This window comes from Cuculus canorus, chromosome 2 (genome assembly GCF_017976375.1).
Source record: "Cuculus canorus isolate bCucCan1 chromosome 2, bCucCan1.pri, whole genome shotgun sequence".
In the NCBI taxonomy this organism is placed as follows: domain Eukaryota; kingdom Metazoa; phylum Chordata; class Aves; order Cuculiformes; family Cuculidae; genus Cuculus; species Cuculus canorus.
Genome location: NC_071402.1, coordinates 154,441,791 through 154,462,214, shown reverse-complemented (window position 1 = coordinate 154,462,214; position 20,424 = coordinate 154,441,791). Strand labels below are relative to the sequence as shown.

The window sequence follows — 20,424 nt, the reverse complement described above, 5'->3', positions numbered from 1 at the left end:
CTAAAAATCTTGTTTCATAGAGCTTTAATTCAACCTCAAGATTAAAACATCAGAAGGGACTGTGGCAACTCGCAACTAGCCCCACCATTTCCATATCAAACTTCCCTCTTTTCAAATAAGCAGAATGTCAGATGGCATCAGGTCAGCCTCAAAAGGGATTTATCTTTCCCTGCCTTGACTGCTAGCCACTTACCCAGCTTACCTTGAAGTACATGTGGTACAGATCAACTGAGGTGAAGCCTGAAAGGACACAGGTTACATTAGTCCCTTCACAGACAGAAGGTTTGTACGTACACATCAACCTTTGTGTTTCGCAGAAAAGATGATTTCTTACTTGAAAAATGGGATTTGTGGCAGCCACCACGACCATTTGAGGAGGAGAGGTTGCAGTGTCCTCTGGCAGGCAAGAAACAAGAAATTGCTGCTGGGTTTTGGAGCGATATCCCTATTACAGAAACTCTCCCAGACTGTTTTTTGTCTTTTCTTGGCCAGCTTGGGGACAGGATTTCCAAAGCTAGTACTTTCACTGACAAATGAGGGGAATTACTTCATTAGTCACTTCCAGAAAGTCCATCCCATGCACTAAAATCTGATCTTGGTTACAGTCAACATCAGCCCCAGCTTCCAGCTCTGGCTAAATGCTGCCACAGCTGAGGACAGGACAATCCCATGTCTTTACGGAGATTGAAATCTTAGGTAGCAACATCTCATAAAAAAGATACCAGCCTGAGACTCTTGAATACCTTCCAAGCCATTTTTTTCCCTGCATTTTCCTGACACCAGGGATTTCCAAGTGGCGCCCTAGGACCCACCAGTGCCCAACAGCCAGTTTATATTTTCAACTACACATCTGACAACAAACATTAATTTCTCCAGGAGATATTCCAAGCACTGAGAAAGCTCAGGAACATCTTCCTGTTACTTTATAATCACTAAATCACATCCCACGGAACCTGCAATAGCCACGGTGCAAGCCAGCCCTAGGTATGCTGGCATCCCTGCACATGTCACCACCTTCCAGCACCACCATATGCCCAAGTGCCACTTGTCCAGCTCCAACAGACAAAAGCCAGCATGATTTCAACAGAAGGAGTATAGCAAAAGGATGAACAGTCGAGTCAGAGATGCAGATATCAAAAGCATTAAGTCGTGTGATACCAAGATCCAGAGGCAGAAATGCAGAAACAGCAAGGGAAGTGGTGAAGGGAAGCATCGACATACTGCCTTGTCTTTCTTCCTGCATATTGTCCAACTACCCAACTCCTTCCTCTCCAAATCACATTAATGCTTGATGTTCCCCTTCCTCTCTTTCCTGAGAACTGGGCCCTCTACACCTCCAAACCCAGGATAATTAAACAAAACCAACAAAATTAAACCAACCAACACACCCCCCTCCCCCCGCAAAGAAACAACCAACAGAAAAAAAAAAGTATTCCTTCCATACCTTACCTTTTTTAAAGAACATTTGTATAATACTGTTGTATTACAAACTTGTATTTGTATAATACAAGTTGTAGCATTATTTTAAAACATTCACTTCCCACCACTAGCTCAGCTTTGACAACAGAAAGGAACAGTCTCTTTTCAGGTTCATATCTGGTAAAGACATACCAGAAAGCCTAGGAAACAAGTATTCCCAGGCTATAAGAGTTTGCTTGGGTGTTTTGAGTTTTAAGTATCATTTACAAAAGAAACAAACAAAAATATTACTTTCATGATGCTGAGCCCTCAATAAATATTTTTACAATGATGCCTGCAAGAAAAGATAATACTTAAGACATTTAAAGGTTTTTTTTTTCCTTTGAAAATGTATCATGACAGTTTAAGTGTAGAAAACAGAATATTTCCATTCTAACTTGGAAAAATTAAGGAAGAGAGGGGAAAAAACATGCTGCAATATTTCACTAATAGGGGACTTTCTTGGGAGTCCTCTCTCAGAAGCTCCTATTAACTCATTGTTGCAGCTTCTTTGAAGTGACATCAACAAAGATGTGACAGGCAGGAGAAAAGGGGTTTAGTAGGGCATTACCAGTTTACTTCAGTCCAGCTATCTCCTGCCTGTTTGGATTTAACTCCTGACAGCTCTTCCTCCACCAAACAACAGAAACACTGTAGATAAAGGCATCCCAGATAACACAGGGAAGAAGGGGAAGGGCTGAGTGTCAATGTCCGTACATGCAAGAGGACCCTGTAACATCTTCAAGTTGCAGCAAAACACATCGGATCACAGCAGGCACTGACAAGACTTCGCAAAAAAAACATGACAAGTGTGGTTATGCTGGGAATGGGAGCTCACTCTGGGGCAGGGGATGCTCTAGCCCAGAGGGTCTGATTCAGCTCCTCTCCAGGACCTTTTGAACATAAGGAGCAGAAGAAGAAATATGCATAAGGAATTACAAGCATCCACTCTCAACCAGCCACTTAGGAGCAAGATAAATAAAAAGCCTTTATCAGGCACAGTTTTAAGGACTCCTGACTAGTGGCAAACCATTTGTCACTAGGACTCCAAAAAGTGAGACAGAGAGAACCTTCCTTTTGATGAGGAAAGGGCAGGGACAGGCTCAATTTCCAATTAGGCTCCTCCAGCTGCGAGGAGTAACAAGCATGTGGGGAGAGGAAGGGAGCAGAGTTCATTGCATAAAGTCTAGGGACCAACACAACACTCGCCACAGGATGACTTCTCTTCAGCGATGGAGATGCTGCGAGAGGGTCCCTGTCCACAGCACCCATCATCCTTGTCCTCTGTCAGCTGGCAGGAGGATAGGTCACTTAGCAAAAGCACTGCATGAGTGGTGGTTGCAGCCTTCTCCTCTACTGAACTGTCAAAACTGACTTCAGGCTGCCCTTCCCTGGAAACCAGAGATAAAAATCTGTAAAGATATGTAATCTGTAAAAGGAGCCTGGCTTTCCTGGCCCAGCTGCTGCTGACAAGCTCCGCAGCAGTGCCCATAAAAACACCCTGACACATTCCCTGCACACAAACACAACTAAAAAAAACCTACCAGGCTCGGCTGCTTTTGTTCTGACAAGCGAGAAAACATTTACTGAAGTCAGAACAGACAATTTCTTCTAAAGAGAAAGGTGGTAAGAGCACAACCCCCTACCCAAAAAAAAGCAAGACGAGAAGTAGGCAAGTTGCATGAGAAGCAATAAAAGAAAAACATTAATAAAAAGCCACAAACCAAGCCCATATATCACTTGCTACTGTCCATGTTTCCCGTTAGGAGAAGCCTCCTGTAAACACCACATCTGAGCAGTGTGCAAACCTGGATGGATGCAGGGATGAAGAGGTGACCAACGTGAGGTATGGGCAAGCCCCGCATCTTGTAAGGGGTGCTTGATCCTGCAGCCTTCAGGATCTGAAGGCAAATGAACCCACCAGGCAACCGAAGCGAATAAAGCTGCCCTAATCACTGGTGTTCTTCCAGCACAGAGTAGGGATGGTACTTCAAAGCTGCCGTAGGAATGTTTTACCTTTCTGGGGAAAACTTCACTAACTACAAAGAGCTCAGGGACATAACAATATTCCTTTCTTCACGGAAGGCCCCCAAAGGACCTGAGCTGCTTACATAACCCAGCCTGCAAGGAGTACCTTAACCTGCAGCACCCACAGACCTGCCAGCAACCAGGTGGCACCACAAAAAGACAAAAAAAAAAAAAACACCTTTGTTTCAAGGAAGCATGCAATGACAAATTTCATATACCATCAAGTCCAGCCGGCAAGAGCCAACCTGCCCTTGCTGATATGGTGGCATCAGTTCCTGCCCCATTCTTCCCAGGATTTCTCACTACGCACGTGAAGAGCTGGATTTTAGTCTGCTACAAACCCATCCCTCAGAGACATCTAGGAGATGTAAAACATCACCTTCCATTTAAACAAAAATACTTTCCAGCCCTCAAGGAACAGGAAAAGAAATATAAAAAGCACAAAAATGCAACCCACTTGCGTTCTTGTATCTGCAACCCCAGAAAGCAAATAAAACCAACCCAGCTGTATTTGTTGTTGTTTGTTTTCAATTCCCAATATCTAAAGCCAAGTCTGCAGGTTTTACTGGAGGGAGGGGGAGAACAGGACAATGAACTCATCACTTCTAACATACTGAAAATAATCTGCTCCTCGGACCCATCTGTCCACCATGGTGATGGAAGGGAAGGAGCAGTAGTATTTCACACTCCCAGGTCCACAGTCCACATCCATAATCAGCTCTCCAGTACCGCCACACGCTTCGGGAGAAGATCCAAGCAGATTTATAGGAGGCTGATTCTGGATTACAAGTCCCCAAGGAAATTTTCCTCCCAACATAACAAGTCAGAGGTTGATTTATACCCAACATATAATAGACTATATTCCCTAGAGACAACTCCTTGTCTTCAGCCCCACTGCCATTCCTGAGGCTTGGCTGGTTTTAACAATTGTAGAGTTTATAAATACTGAGAGAGGCACTCAATTTAGGCTGGAGACAGTCAGACTGGCTTAGACCAACTGGACGCCAAGCGGTAAGGAACAGCAATGAGTTCATGACACATTCATAACCTAAAGCTTTCATTAAAAACTTGCAGCCCAAGAAAACTCACCACTTCAGAGCAGAAACATTCAGTTCTCATAATTGCTCAAAGAGCAAATTTTTTCACGAACCAGTGAAACCTGGGGAGAGAGAGCTCCTGAAAAGCACATCTATCTGTTAAGACAGAAACTGGGCAACTACCAACCAAGAGGTTGCAAATGAGGTGGTGCACAAGACATTTCAAATGCCACCGAGCACTTTGGCATACATGCACACAGCAAGGAGCCACTAATGGTGGTACAGTGGTACCAGCGTAAGGTTAGGAGACCTCGGTAAGTGGATTCATAAGCAGGATTCCTGAAAAGAAGCTGGTAGATGTCAAAAGTCCCTGGACAGAGCTTTCTTCATCTGCAAGACCAACACAGTTTCTTTTCCAATTTTTAATTAAAGGCATAACATGGTACTCTGACCAGAGCCACAGCACATACACCAGCCAAGTGAAAAACCAGGCAATTGTCACATCATCTGAGCTTGAGCTGAAGCCATCTATATCGTAAATTATTAAAATAACTGTAGGCATCTACCTCCCAGCAAGGGAGAATGAGACAATCTTAGAGGTCCACATATAAATCCCCATCTTTGGGGATCAAGGTCCTCAGACTTTCATTTGCCTAAACACCATCAAGGGTTCAAACATCGCTTGTACAGAGCACGTCTTTCTGCTCCAGTCCTCACTTGTGCATGCGAGTAACAGCATTTCCATGACCCACTGGGGTGGTACTCTTGGCTTATCATCTTCAAGATACGTGAAAGTGAAATTGGCAGGGATACTGCACAAGACAGTCCTTACAGAGATGATGTGATACTGCTCCTGCCTCTGGAAGTGTTTCTAATGCTGGTGAGTGCCTCAAGGACACTGGCACTGATAGCCACACAAATATAGGTGATGCAAGGCACCAAACTTTAGTCTCCAAAACCTTGCACATAAATCTCTGCCAAAGCACAAATCTAACTCTTACTGTGAAAAATCAGATGTAACTGTCCAGTAAGTAGGAGAGATCCGTTTATCTATCCAACTAGAAAAATAGCTGTTGGTTAAAGAAAGAACAATCATAGAGATGGCAACCGCCAGCTGTTTTACAATGCACAAAAATACATTCATGGGATTACCAACACCCTATTGAAAACCAACCCAAGAACATAAAAGAGGAGCAAAAGCACCCACAATTCTATCCCATGACCCTATGCCACAGAAACAGAGTTTTGGTTTGGTTGGTGGGGGTGTCCCCCAAAAAACCTAACTCTTTCTCTTCTGTTTGTGTTTAAAGAAATAGTAACACCAACCAGTTTTTACATTTAATTTTGGTTTCATTAAGTTTTATGTAGTTTGTCTGGGTTTTGGTTTGGTTTGGGTTTTTTTTTGGTTTGTTTGTTTGTTGGGTTTTGGCTTTTTTTTTTTTTTTTTTTTGAAGTTTAACAGCCCAAACCAAACCAAGCAGCTGCTTTCCAGAATGGTGTCCTCCTGGTTCTTCTCAACACAGAAGATAAGAGATTGAACACCCCTGCTGTCAAAACCACTGTTATAAATGCAAACCTTCTGGGGAAAGAACACTCCCAAAGGGCAGAAACCTGCAGCGTTCCATCCCACCTCATCTTCAGACCTTCGCAGGGTTTGTGAATCAGGAAAAGAAAGGGAAGCCGTAACACAAATTCGCATACAGAAGAATATTTAAGAAAGCAAAGCACCAAGATTGATTAGAGTGTTCCGCTGCTTTAATAAAGAGCCTAATGATGTCCAAATTATAGCAGAGCTCAATCGTGTAACCAAGGAGCCAAGATTTCATCCTTGATAAGGACATGGATTTCTGTCTCGCAGGAGAAGCCTGCAGTTCACTAACAAAGATGACCTTTTATATTATACCCTTCAGGGCCACAATTAGCTGAAGAAATACTGTACTAACTTGGCAACACGAGTTTTTGTACACTGTGCTAATTTTTAGCAGAATCTTGCCAAGACCATTGCATCCTTCTAACAAGACCAAAAAAAAAACCAAAAAAAACCCAGAACAAATGCAAACCCCACTGCTCTCCAGACCCAAATTACTTTCCACAATTCAATGCAGTTTTAATTAAGATTATTAAATTACAGCAAAAATGATTAAGATTATATCCTGCAGCAAACCACTAAAGGTATAACACCTTAATCCAGAAGAAGCTGGCATACACATATCCATGATAAAGTATTCATGAAAAGCTAGAATTTTACACACGAACCAATTCTACATCACTCAGACAATACCTTGGGAGATATTTGTCACAAGGAAAAAAACAGTGACATCCATCAACAGAGCAGAGTTTTTCTGAGACTACACAGAAAGAAATCTACACAGAAAAAAATTGAAAAGGCTACAATTACTTTGACAATGTTTCTACAGCTCAAAGGAATTTGGGGGTTGAAATAAATGGTTTTCTTCTCCTTCCCAGGGCTCCCAAAATCAATTTAATATATAATTCTTTTCTTTTTTTTTTTTTTTAAACAGAAGTTAGATCAGAAGTGCATGTGAAATCAGGTCACTGCAATAATCATGTACATGGTACATTTCCACTATTGCCTATTAACTATGAGGTTTAAATGAATGAGGAAAGTCTCAGATCCATATTTCACCAGTGGAAATTATTAATATAAACATAGCACAGCTCAGGTTTTAACCTTACCATCCAACTGGGCCTATTCGCTTTTGGAGCAGAGTAAATGGTATTAAATTAACAGACAGGGTTCAAAAGGCAGCTACATAGAGGCATGTATCCCACTAGGACCTGGGAAAGGATCTTGTGATGAGAGCTCTGGGTTTCACTTGGTGCCTCAGCACTGGACAACTTTGAGCCTGTGACCTTCAAGGAATGGTAGCTCCGCTGTGTTTTTAAAAATGCTGTGCCACTGCAATAAAAAAAAAAGTTAAAATAGAACCAACTCTTTCTAGGTGCGATCTTCTGGAAACCCTCTGCAGGGACAGAGCCCAGTGTCAGCAAATGGTAGGAGAGACTTGCAAAGAGAAGGAATGGATAGAAGAGAATCATAGAAACATGGAATCATTAAGGTTGGAAAGGACCTCTAAAATCATCCAGCCCAACCGTCTGCCCAATATCACCATGCCCACTAAACCCTATCCTGAAGTGCCACATCTACATGTTTTTTGGAACACCTCCTGGGATGGAGACTCCATCACTTCCCTGGGCAGCCTGTTCCAACGCTTGACCACTTTTTTGATACAGAATTTTTTTCTAACACTCAATCTAAACCTTCCCGGGCACAACTGAGGCCATTACCTCTCATCCTTTCACCTATCACTTGAGAGAAGAGGCCAGCACCCACCTCACTAAAACTTCCTTTCAGGTAGCTGTAGAAAGCAATAAGGTCTCCCCTCAGTCTCCTCCAGGCTAAACAATCCCAGTTCTCTCAGCCATTCCTCGTAAGACTTTTTCAGTAGATCCTTCACCAGCTTCACGGCCCTCCTCTAGGGGAGCGGCACAGCTCTCAATCCATGCCCGGGCACGGCTCAGGGCTTGAATGTGGCCATTTTCCTTGGGTGGCAGGAGAACTGAGGCACACAGCACCACCTGTGCCATGCCACACCACTTGGTCGAGGACTGTTTTATTCTGGAGTACAGATATAACCTCAAACTGTCTTGAAAGTTGTGGCTAAATACATAAGAAGGTACCCAATAACTAAGCTTTGCATTACTGTGGACTTCTGTGACTCTCCTCCCGTACCAAGGAGGTTTGCAGAATCGACTTCATGAGAATATAGTCCCACAAGGTAGATCCCTTACCAAAAAAAGCTGTTACACTTTGCATCTGGGACTTCTTTGAGGCTGTGGCTTATTTATATTAGCTGCTGGCTCCCAAAAAGGGAAGAGGGGAAAAAAAAATCAATAATAAACAAGCACAAAGAAGGAAAAAAAAAAAATCTGCCCATCACATTACATGGTCATCCTAGGAAGCTACTAACAACCCTGCAGAGTCACTCAGTCACTCAGGGATTTGGGACACAAAAACTCTGAAGAGCTCTTTAAGGACAAGTGCATTAGTGAAAGTCAGAGAGACATTGTTTGTTTGTTTTGGTTTTTTTAATATAACTCTGAATGCCCAATTCACAGCTAGTTTTTTCCTAGTAGTAATTAGCTGGATCTTCCAAGAGGACAGACCCAGTCCAGGTGAGAGGTTAAATTTGTATTTTTCTTTAATAGATGAAGAAAAATCTAAATGGAGAACGATAAAATTCCAACATAAATCCTCCACCAAGGCTGCTGTGAAATAACTCTTTTGTTTAATTATTATGAGTTGGATCGGCAAACACCAGATCCCGATGGACAGAGAGCAGCTGTTAGTATTAACAGAAAGACATTCATCTTCCCTTCTCGGGACCCTGAAACTCTATCAACAATGCCTGTAAAACGACCCTCAGCTCCCCCCTCTCGGAGTTCTCTCCTGGCTTTCATATTCCAACCTATTTTTAGCTGACTGCGCTTCAAAGTTTCACACATTAGCTGTTTCAAAATTATTTCCATGTACAAAAATCGTCGGGGACATCAATGGGGCGATACGCAAGCGCAGGCGGCAAGAATGGCGTGTCCCTCGCTTGGGGTTTCTTCTTTCATCACCAATTCATTGCAACAGAGCCCACAGACACAGTTACACAGGCAGATACACTTATCTAACAGGGTAGGAGTGATCTCATCTACCTTTGGGGCTTACAGTTACCTTGGAAGGGCTTCTTTTAGCTATTATTTACATAATTAATAGCCAATCTGTACAGGATTGCATGGGAAAGGAAATTCTATTGCCAATTTAAAAAAAAAAAACGTTCCTCGTGTTTGCTTTTAGCAGCACTAACTCCATCCCATTAGATGACAGCAGAAACTATGTATGGAAAATTATCTATAGCCATAAAAATTATCTGTAAAAGACTTGCCTAGTTATCTCAGGTACAATATAAATATTAAAATACCGCCCTAGGAACAGACGTATTGGACAAAACGCCCTGCCGATGCAAAAAGGCACGGTGCCAGGGTTTCAGCCAGGCGACACACACTTGCAGGGACAGTACATTCGGAGGGGGAGGTGGGTTTACTTTTTTCTTCTGGTTTTTTTTTTTTTACCCATCTCCTTCAAATTCCAGGCTGACCGAATTTTGTGCCACCAGGCTGCACCCATGAAGCGAACTACCCAGCAACAGCAAGCGTGCTTATCAGAAATGCTCCATCAGGCTTTGTTTTTCTTTATCATCCGTGCAAAGAAGCCTGGAAATCGAGAGCGAAGGGCCACTGTGTTGCTTCCAAGACACTAAAGATGATCAAAATCTACATGGCAATTTATCGCTACGTGTATGTGTGCTAAGCCTGTCCTTTCGCAGAAGGCCCTTGCTTCATATGCTTTCACTCCAGGAGCCTGAGGAAAGGACCAATGTCTGTTGTAACAGCAAGGCAGTAACAACAGTGATCAGATAAAAATGCTCATCTCCACTGGGGGGGGGGGGCGTGTTGGTTTTTTTTTTAAAAAAAATAAAGTATGTGTCTTCATAATATTTTGAAGGAAGTCAGGACAGCATGAATGAGGGAGCTCCACACCGCATGAGAGCATCTCCACCCAAAGGTTCACACACAGCATTTCAGGCAGAGATGCTGTGGCTCCAGCATCATCACTGGAGTCAGGCACTCACACCACCACACTGTGCCTGCTGGCAGCCAGAGCCAACATCCCTGCAAGGCAGAGCAAAGCATCAAATGCACTCTCCTCCTCTTCTCCTTTGGGTTCTGCTAAACTTTATTGCACGTGAATCCCAGACACCTAACTCAACGGGAATTTCACAGTTTCAGGTACATCGGCAACAGTGCCAATGGCCACTACAAAGGCAACAGGAACCAAGCAGGTGAGTGTCACCCAGTGCAACTGGAATAGTTACTTCGGAAAATACCTTGCCCCAGGCACGAGAATGTGCTTTAGCAGACTTTCCTATTAAAATAAAAGTGCCTGATAAGTTGTGAGTGTATGTGAAAGCAAGGGATTCCGAGTTCAAACTTCTGTGCACTCGAGAGCTACCCAATAACCGCTGAGCTGTAACTGGATACTCCCACCACGAAAACCCAAGGACAACTGAATTTCTCAGCCTGCACATATATAAGGGAATTAGCATTCTTAACCCATTAATTACTCTCAGGAACTAAAGCAGGAACACAAAAGCCCGCTGTGTTTCTGTTGTCATACTGAGGAAAGAAAAATAGAGACTCGGAGAAACAAGTAAGCCGCACACCCACAAGTTGTGTTGTCACGTCTCAGTTGTCCCAAGAACAAACTTGCCAGGACAAGGCTACCACCACAGTAACCACAAATCTGCGCTTTGCTGAGCCACCACATCTCAAATCAACAGTAGTTTCCTTCTGCTGAGTCCAGGGACTTCTGCAAATCCAGACGGTAGCGTAGGAGCCTCAAACAAAGCAAATGCCTCCTTGTACTTCAGCTCCTATGAAGCTCACAGGTTCTTCCAAGACTGGTACCATATTCTCATCACAATTTTAACAGCGTAAAGCTCAAGCTGCTGCCCTGGTGCAAGCCCTGAACACGAACTGTGCAGAGCGTAAATGCCCTTGTTTCCCCTCAAAAAAAAAAGAAAGTATTGATAGCAAATCGAGCACTGAAGAGGAGAATTTGCGGACAGCTCAGCCAAACTGCAGCAACAGCCACCAGTGTTGTAGAAACTGGAGACTGCAAAACACAAGAATAGTACTAAAAAGGCTTAAAAAGCCTAAAACACCCTAATTTTATGAAATGCTTTTCGAAAGTCACAACAAGGAGACCAAGCTTCATTGCACATTTCTTCACTTCAGATCCACAGTTGCCTTCCTCTCTCCCCAGGAATTCAAAACTGTCTGCAGACGCAAATTCTATACAAGGAAAACGTTCCTAAAAGCCGAATTTTAAAAGTCGTACATATTACACAAGGCATTTTAAATAGCCAGTGTTGGAGGAAAGAAGGGTTAGCCACCTGGATTGACCGTTTGATAGATCAGGCACAAACAGAGCTAACTTTATCCCTCTCATCCACTCAAAGGCTTAAAATCTCACAGCTTGGAGAAATAAACTAGGAAGAAGAATTACATTAGCACTACAGGCACCACACAGAAAATTTAAACTTCTGCTATCGGTTAAAACACAAGTTCTATAATGGGGAAAGCTTTAAGTAAGAAAAAGTAGAGACAGTCACAGCACCCAAGACCTTACAGGCAGCGCCAGCTCCCATAGACTTTTTAAAATGATGACCTATGCCACTCGGGTTTAGGGATCATTCAGCACAGCCTAGGATTTTTTATTGGTCTCGAAAGAGCCAGAGACATGCTCATCTCTCCTAGTTTTGATTCCTTCTCTGTAAGAGTGACAGCAATACATTCCATTCCCAGCTTTACTGGAAGAGGATTAACATATTCCCTCTGCTCCCGTGAGCCTCTTTTTCTTCTTCCATCGTCACACAAGGGTAGATATTAGACATGAAGAGTCGAGTTCAAAATCCATGTCTTAATTTGCATGAGTATCCACTTAGATGGAAAATTAATGTAGCTCAGACTGTGAAGCACTGCATCTTTTTGTCAATGTGCTTTATTCTCTTTAAATAAAGAAGAGGAACTCTTATATGGATCTATTACCATAAGGCAGAGACAGAAGAAAGAAAACAAAATGATCATAGAATCACTGAGGTTGGAAAGACCTCTTAGATCATCACATCCAACCTCTGGTTTCACAGAATTAACAGAACATTCAATTTTTCTCAGCAAATTCAGTTCCAGGTGGACTAAAATGGGTAACAGGGTGGTCAGAGCATGAGCTGCGGACCCAAGAGGATAGGAAGCAACACTCTTGCCCTCCCACCAACTCCCAAGGTCTCAGAGAAGTCATTCCTGCCATAGAAGAGCAGGGCATACCTCATACTTTCTTTATATCCCATAAATTATGCACTATAGGAATAGTATCCACAGATACAAATTTTACTTCTAAGAGCTCCTGCACAAACATTTTAAGAGGCTCACAGCAGCTCCTCAATACACATCTGCTTCCCAAATCCAGCAGTGAGACAAAAGATGAGGCTTCAGGTCCAGGCTGCCTCCTGCCAGCACCCAGCTCCAAACAACCTCCTGCCTGCAGAGCTCCCCCAAGATCCGAAATCGTATCTGCCATGAAATGGCACACCAAGCTGGAAAGTGTGGAATTATTAATGAGAAACAGGTAATTTGTCTCTTCCTCCAGTACAACACAAACAGACTCACTCCTTCCGCTGTGTTTCTTTGATATTTAAATTTCCAAACCTGTATGCGTGAGCTAGTCCCCGCTTGTGGGCAACCTAACCTCCAAGAAATGAGCTTCTCTAAGAGCAAAAACAAGCAAACCACCTCCAAAGTCACCAAGAGAAGAAGAAATTCACATAAGGTGGCCAGCACACACTACCAGAGTAAAACTTGATTTTACTTAATACAGAAACACTCCTCACACAGCTTATTTTTTAGTACTGGTACAAAAGATCTGGTGCGACCTTGGGTGAGCCACTTCACAATGCAGCAGGGAGCACTTGCAGACAGTAAGATTTTCTCATGCTTGGCCCCCCTGTTCAGTGTTTTTGGGGCAGGGACCTTCTCTCCACACAAATAGCACTTTGCAAAAGGAGAGTCGTATTTTTCAAGGCACCTAGACATCAGTAACATGTTTTTTTCCTAAGTAGCATGATGGACCAACGCAATAACAATCAGAGCAACAAGACTCAAATACTGGCAAAATAAGAGGCACTTGTCTGCTGGAGGGAAGCATATTATTATTTTACAGTGTACACTGACAATTGCTGCTCTTAACTTTTAGTTTGAATTGAAGCTATACTGTAGTAAAGGAGGAAGATGACAGAGAGAGAAGAACATGAAATTGGTGAAAGAGACCAGCGGTTATATTCAAATCTAAGCATAAAATGTGCTGGGTCTGCAGAATGCAGGCACAGCGTTTCATCTTTAATTTACTTCTCTGCCCCTCTGACTCCAGTAGCTCTGAGAAAACTTAGAGGGAAGATTAGGGCGGGAAAGCGATGTACAGGGTTTTTTTAATATACCTTAAAGGAACAAATGACTAAAGAGATACAAAATTATTTCAGAATGAAGTAATAATGAAGAAAAGAGATCAGACATCAGTTGATCCTCAATGGTTAATGGAGGGGAAAGGCAAGGGAGAGGAGAGCTTACACTGGTGAACTCTGCAGCCACAAACACCTCTTAAACACATCCAATTTCACTGATGTGAAAATCTCCACATGAAGGAACAGGCGAAAAAGAGCTTAAGTGGGAACAGGGTGCAGAATGCCAAGTGCTACACTGAATAATTCAGACCCAGGCTGCGCTATTGGCCAGGCAAGAAAATCACACACTCCTGCTAGTTTTAAAATCAAAGGCCAAGGAGGGATAAAAGGGAAAGACAACACCTCTTTAAAGTGGAGATTACGCTCTGCAGTTCCCATTGCCCAACTTCCCACAATGTTTTGTTACAGGGAGCACACCAGATCCCAAGCACTGCAGTAGTGCCAAGGCATGGCAGGCACCATGCTGCCCGCAGCTGTCTGAGGAACCTGGAAAACACTGCCGCCTTTTTGACACCACTCCTCAGTCTTACAGCAAGAGAAAGCCAACTCTGAAGCAAGTATCGACCAACCCTGACTTCATAGGAGCTTTCAACTTTCTCAGCCTGTAAGCAGTTCTTTGGTCATCAAAGCTGCCCGTGAGGGTAAGACCCCATTAAGGCTTTCACTTGGGTCTTCATTCAACCGGTCTCTCTCCCCTGCCTTCGCCCTTCCCAAATTACAGCACGCTTCTTCAGCATTGGCAGACAGAGTCAGATACACAGGTTTCCAGGTGAGGGATGGGAGGCACCATAAGGAGGGACTGGTACTGGGTGCCTCACTCCCTGAAGAAGGGACATCCAGCAAGTTACCTTGCCTTGGCCATGCACAGCCAAAAGCAAGAGGGTTGTCAAGTTGCTTCCACAACTTTTAGACTACAGCTACTAAGATAAGTTTGAAATAACTGTCCTGAGTGTGTTTCATGGAAAGGTGTTATATTTTATGGGCCCTGAAAGATGTAGGGCTACTAAAAATCCCATTTAATTGACCATTCTATTGCAGCTCCACATGGTCAACTACTACTAACAAAAAATTCTGAAAATACGTCTAGAAGTAGGCCCTGAAATACAACAGCCAAAACACCTTCCACTACAAGGTCCAAAAATGGAGCAACTTTGACTTCCCTTTATTATTAATTTTAAAGGTGTCCTGGCTTTCTAGGAACAGGCACCATGTGAAGAGAGCACACAAGCACACCTTTGCTGACTAACCAGCCTCAAACCATCTCTTCCATCTACCTTCTCCACTCTTAATAAATTAAAAGAAACATCCCTTGGTTCCTTTTATGCTTGCAACTTCCACATTTCTTTCTGCAGAGAAGCCCACCCTGTGGACGGGCACAATGCAAATCAGAGCAGCAGGATTCCTGATCTGGTCCCATCATCCCATTACAAATGATCCAAAAGCTGCTCCTCTTCCATCTCATCCTGTGTGCCAGTCCTGCTTTCCACAACTGGTGAAGCCAGGAAACACCTCTAGCTTGATCTGCAGATCCAGAAGTGCATTTGTGGTGAGAAAAGGGGGAAAATAGTGGGAGGGAGAGAAAAGAACAAAAACAACCAAAATAAAAAGGAAGGAAAAAAAGTGAGGCTGGCCTGTTTCTTTCTTCTCTACCATCTATTCAGCAGCAGCAGGGGAGGTCTACAACTGTTGCGTCACGTAAAGCACAAAAAAACCTGACAAGCGTGTTTTAGCTGATGAAGACCAGAGTGGACAGGAGGCTGGTGACAGCTCGGATGCGCAGAGCGAGAGCCCTCCACTTTAATTGGCTGTTTCGTACTATCCCATCAAGTGAGCAGGAGCCTCACAGCCCGGATGGACTGCTCAAGGACACAAGAAATGGCAGAAATTTTAGCACATAAATACTTCAACCAACTACCCCGGCTCAGGTCAGACGCACTTGGGTCCAGAGATGCTGAATTTTTAACCCTACCCAATCCACAAAAACCTCTACCAAAGGGAAGGTCCAGAAGGTGCTTTGAAATAGAGGGAGGGAAGGGGGAGTTAAAACGCAGGTAGTGCAGGACCTGCAGAGGTGTTTATAAATAATGCCACTAAAAATAATACACTGCACGCTCGCATCTCTAACCTAGCATTTTCCTCTCCACAGAACTGTGACAATGGGAATCTCAGTGGTACAATTATCTAGATTTGATGACAGATTAAAAATATATATCCCAAACACCTGTTCAAGAGTTTTGTGTTTTTAAAGGCCATTGCCATTAACCTTGGGCCATGCACTTCATTGTGTTTAATTAGCAAGCTAATGAGGCCAGTTTTATTCCCTTTCTCAAGCACAAGAGGATAAATACAAGACAGTGAAAGAGGAGACCAGATCCATTTGCAGCACAGTTTATTGCTGCATGGCATTACTTAAACTTGCACCAAAATAAAAGTAATGTAATGGCTCAGGAAAATGTGCTAGCAATGCATTCTGCAAGACAAATCCTTTTACACCTTCTGTATTTTCTAAAGCTCATAGATTAAAACATGATTTCTGAACATTTGGGCTGCAGAAAATTTGCAAACAAAGGGCTAAAAATGAACATAATGTTTTCCTCAATGAATCCTCAGTATTCCAAAAATTAAGCATAACAGATTTTTTTTTTCTTTAAAGAACAGCAGCCTGTGCTTGCTTTGTTACAGCCAGCCAAGGTAGCGCTGAGAAGCATCAACAATGGAGGTCAAGCGATTTTCAAAAAGCCCACCACTTTCGCACAGTCCTAACGTGTACACACAAAAGGCACACTTCAAGCAAAGCCCAGTGCTATGAATAATCCCAACATCACATTGCAACTTTAGGTATTTGAGGTTGGTTTCTTTTTTTTTTTTTTAATTTGACTGAACAGCTTTAGGAAGAACTGGACAATAAAGATCACATTGATAAATACCCACAAATATCACAAGAGAGGCAAAAAAATGCTTTAAAAGAGAAGGAGAGATTTACAGAATTGCTAAAGGTTTAATGATCCAAAATGACCTTTCCAAATATACAGAATTATATTCGGGGGTGGGGGGGGAGGGGACGTGTTCTTTATTGTATTTTCAAGGGGGGAGAAACAGTCAGCATAGGTATGCCCTGTCAGATAATCCTTTTCATAACATGACACATTTCAGAAGCTTTCAGGGTTAATTTTTTTAAAGAAAATGCTTTTTCTCCCCCCCCCCCCTTCTCCAACTTAGATTTCTATCACTATACCCACACAGACAGAGGATCAGCTTAAAAAAACCCCAAACCAAACCAAACAAAAACCCAACCCCATACCCAAAACAAAACAAAACAACAAAAAAAAACCCACCCGGAAGCCATCTCTTTTATTGAATCACCCGAGATAAAAGGATTCCAAGATATATGGAAAGAAAATACATTGACCATAAATCTCCTTTATGCACATAATAGAATTTTCCAGCCAAGAGAGCTGTTGTGATGATAGCAACGCCGAGCACCAGGAATACTGATGGCACACACACACACATACACACAACCCCCCCTTCTTCCCAAATACCTGCTCTCCCTCAGCACTGCTATGTAAATACAAGCCCGCACAACCCCCTTTTCCCAACACATGGAAACAAAGCTGCGTACAAGTGTCCCAGCGATCAGATAAAAATGCCCAAACCGTCTTTACTCAACCATCCAATTCATTTATTTTTTTATTTTTTTATCATTTTTATTGCCCGCTCCTTTTTTTTTTTTTTTTTATTGCTTGACACACACCCGCCCGACACTTTCCGTGCGACTTAAAAAATAATTAAGCGATGGCAGCGTTTCTAATGCCAAAGGCAGGCGGTGGCAGCGCATATTTAATGGGCATTCGGAACAAAGGAAGCCCGGCTCGCCCCGGGGCCGCTCTGCTCCCCCCCGGGCAGCCCCTTCCCCGCGGTGGGAAAGGGGGGACACACACACACACAAACGGGGGACCCCTCCCCTAAACACACCCCCACCCGCTTTGCAATACAATGAACCCGCGCCGGCAAAGCCGATGGGAACTGCTGCCCATCGCGGAGAGGGGAAAGGGCAAAGCTGCAGCATCGCTGCCTCCCACACCCTGCCCCCAGGAAACCCTCGGACACAAACAGACCCCCCCCCTTTTCCCCACCCTCCTCTTCCTCATCCTCACCCCCCTCTCTCCATCCTCACCCCAGGTTGGGGGGAATGGAGGTAACGTGACAAGTTAGGGGGTTGGAGGGCGATGTAGTGACCAGGCAAGGAGGGAGGGGGGGGGCAAAAGCGCTGCCTCCCCAGTTTCTCCCGGGGAATAAGCAGCGATAATAAATAGGAAACGGGTGGGAATAATAAAAAAAAAAAAAAAAAAAAAAAAAAAAACGAGGGAATGTGTCGAGCGTTGGGACTTCAAGCCAGCCCGCGTTTTCAGCGCTGAAGACACACACACACAGGGGGTCCGACCGCTCCCGCCCCTCGAGGGCTGCGGGATGGGACAAGCCTTTGGTTTCTCCTGCCCCACGAGGCTCTGCCCGGCTAACAACCCCGGCTCCCCCGCCTTTCGCGAACTTCCACCCCGCCTCCCCGGGCAAAACGCGCACCCCGCAGGTTGGACGTGAAGTTTGGGGGCCAACCGGGTTCCATAAAATAAACAGGTTGGAGAACACACTAAATAAAACACGCGCCTCCATCACACAAGCCTTCTCCCGGGGGGATGCTCCCTACGGACACCCCTCTTCACCCCTGCCCCGCAACACCTCCTTTTTCCCAACTTTCTCCCAGTTCCTTCTGTCCTCGCAGGCAAACCTCGGCGAGACCAAAGCATCCCGGGGGCGAAGCAGAGAGTGGGGGGGTTCCTCTCGGGAGGGAGAGGGGCTGCCCCCCGATATGCCTCCCGGGTTCCACAGCCCGCCAGGAGCCGGGCGCACACATGGCCACGACCTGAGCAGCTCCGCAGCATTTCGGAGCGACCCCCCAGGTCTCCTGCTCCCAACTTCTCCCCGCCTCGCAACCTCTTCAGCTTTTCCCCCACCCGCCCAGAAGTAAATGCCCATTTTTGCAAAGTTTCCTCGATACCGCGCCGTGTTTACATTGCCATTAATTCTCACAGCCTGCCTGAAGGGAACAAAAAGGCAGCTCGTCCTGCAAGGAGGGAGAAATCGAAGGGGAGGGGATAAGAAACAAACAAACAAACAAAAAAAAAGAAAAATAAAAAAGAAAATAATAAAGAAAATTAAGCAGATGGCAGCGGTGGGGTTATTGCCCAGTTTGCAAGCTCGCTGGTTGCTCTGCTCTGGTTTGGACGGTGGCTTCAATTAATTGCACGGCCCATTCAATTCTGTATTTGGAGGAGCGACCGTAAGCCCGAGCAAGAGATAAACACACAGCAATGCACTTACCTGCACAGAAAGTTCCACAAAGCAAGGCGAAAGTCAGCCACGAAGCAATCATATTCCTTTCCTTTTTTTTTTTCTTTCTCTCCTCGCGTGCCCCTCTATCCCCAAGGGAAACAAAAATAAAAATAAAAATATCGAGAGAGTGAAAGAACGGGGGAGAAGCGAGGCTCTGCCCTCTCCCTCTAAAAAAAAAAAAAAAAAAAAAAAAAGAGAAAAAGGATAAAAAAATCCTGAACAAAAAAAAAAAAAAACAAAAAACAATAAATCTGATTTAATTCCTTCGCAGTTGCAAAACGTATCCAGTAGAAGAGGAACAGCCCCACAGCGCCCGGACGGTTCGACCTGCTCCTGCCTGGCTCCGGCGATTGCTCCGAGCTTTCCAAGAGTTTCTTTCCCTGGGCTTTTGTGCTGGGAGCGCGGCGTGCACCACACACCGACTCCCCCTCCCTCCTCCTCCTCCTCCTCCTCCTCCTCCTGCTCTTCCCAACCCAGCCCCTCCGGCTCCCCCAGCAGCAGGGGCGAGCGCACACGCGTGCGCGCAAACCCCCCTCGTGCGATGCACACGCAGCCGTGTGCAAGGCGTGCAATACACACACACGCTCCGCTTCTCCCGTGCCGCGCACAGGCGCTTTCCAGAGAAACTTGGCGAGGTTACCGACCCCGCGGTGCAGGCAAGAACCCGCGGAGGGGGCGCGGAGCCGGCGGCATCGGGGGGCGGTGGGAGAAGGAGCTGGGGAGGGAGCTGCCATGTGCGGGGGAGGGGAAAGAAAGGGAAAAAAAGATGGGGAAAAAGAAAAAAAGGGTGGGGAAAAAGAAAAAAAAAGGCGCGGGGAGGGGGAAAAGGGGAGGTTTGTTGTGGCTTTTTTTTTTTTTTAATAATTAAAAAAAAAAAAAAGCTGAACTGAGTCCAAAATGGCTTCTAAAAAAAAAAAAAAAGGGAGAAGCGGAGCCAGCGGGGGAAACCCGGATGTTTGATACAAAGAGGCTGGAGGGGGGCGGAGCGGCGCGTGGGCTCCGCGGGCGCTGAGTGGGGAGCGGCGCTGCCCGTCACCGCCCGAAGGCTGCGAGGGAGCCGCGGAGCCCCCCAGGGAAAAGGGAGGGGGGGGATGCTGGGAACCCCCCCCGCACCGCCCAAGGGCTGCGAGGGAGCTGTGGAGCCCCCCTGGGAAAAGGGAGGGGGGGATGCTGGGAACCCCCCCGCACCGCCCAAGGGCTGCGAGGGAGCCGCGGAGTCCCCCCGGAAAAAGGGGGTGACTGCTAAGGCCTCCCCCGACCCCCGCCGCCTTCCCAGGGCAGAGAGCAGCGCGGGTCCCCCCCGGGTGGGAAAGAACGGTGTCAGTGCAAAACAAAATCTCCTCCTCTTCCAGGCTGCCCCGGAG

The 20,424-nt window shown here is 45.0% G+C and overlaps 1 protein-coding gene across 1 annotated transcript in view; it reads right to left on the bottom strand.

Moving 5' to 3' along the window:
• Positions 1–19,315, bottom strand: part of ACVR2B (activin A receptor type 2B) — a 105,436-nt gene extending 86,121 nt beyond the window's left edge. The window contains exon 1 of the mRNA XM_009558299.2: positions 19,049–19,315. Within this exon, the coding sequence (XP_009556594.1) occupies positions 19,049–19,100 (52 nt within the window). The 5' untranslated portion in view covers positions 19,101–19,315. The remainder of the gene's footprint in view (positions 1–19,048) is intronic.
• Between the last annotated feature and the right edge of the window lie 1,109 nt (positions 19,316–20,424).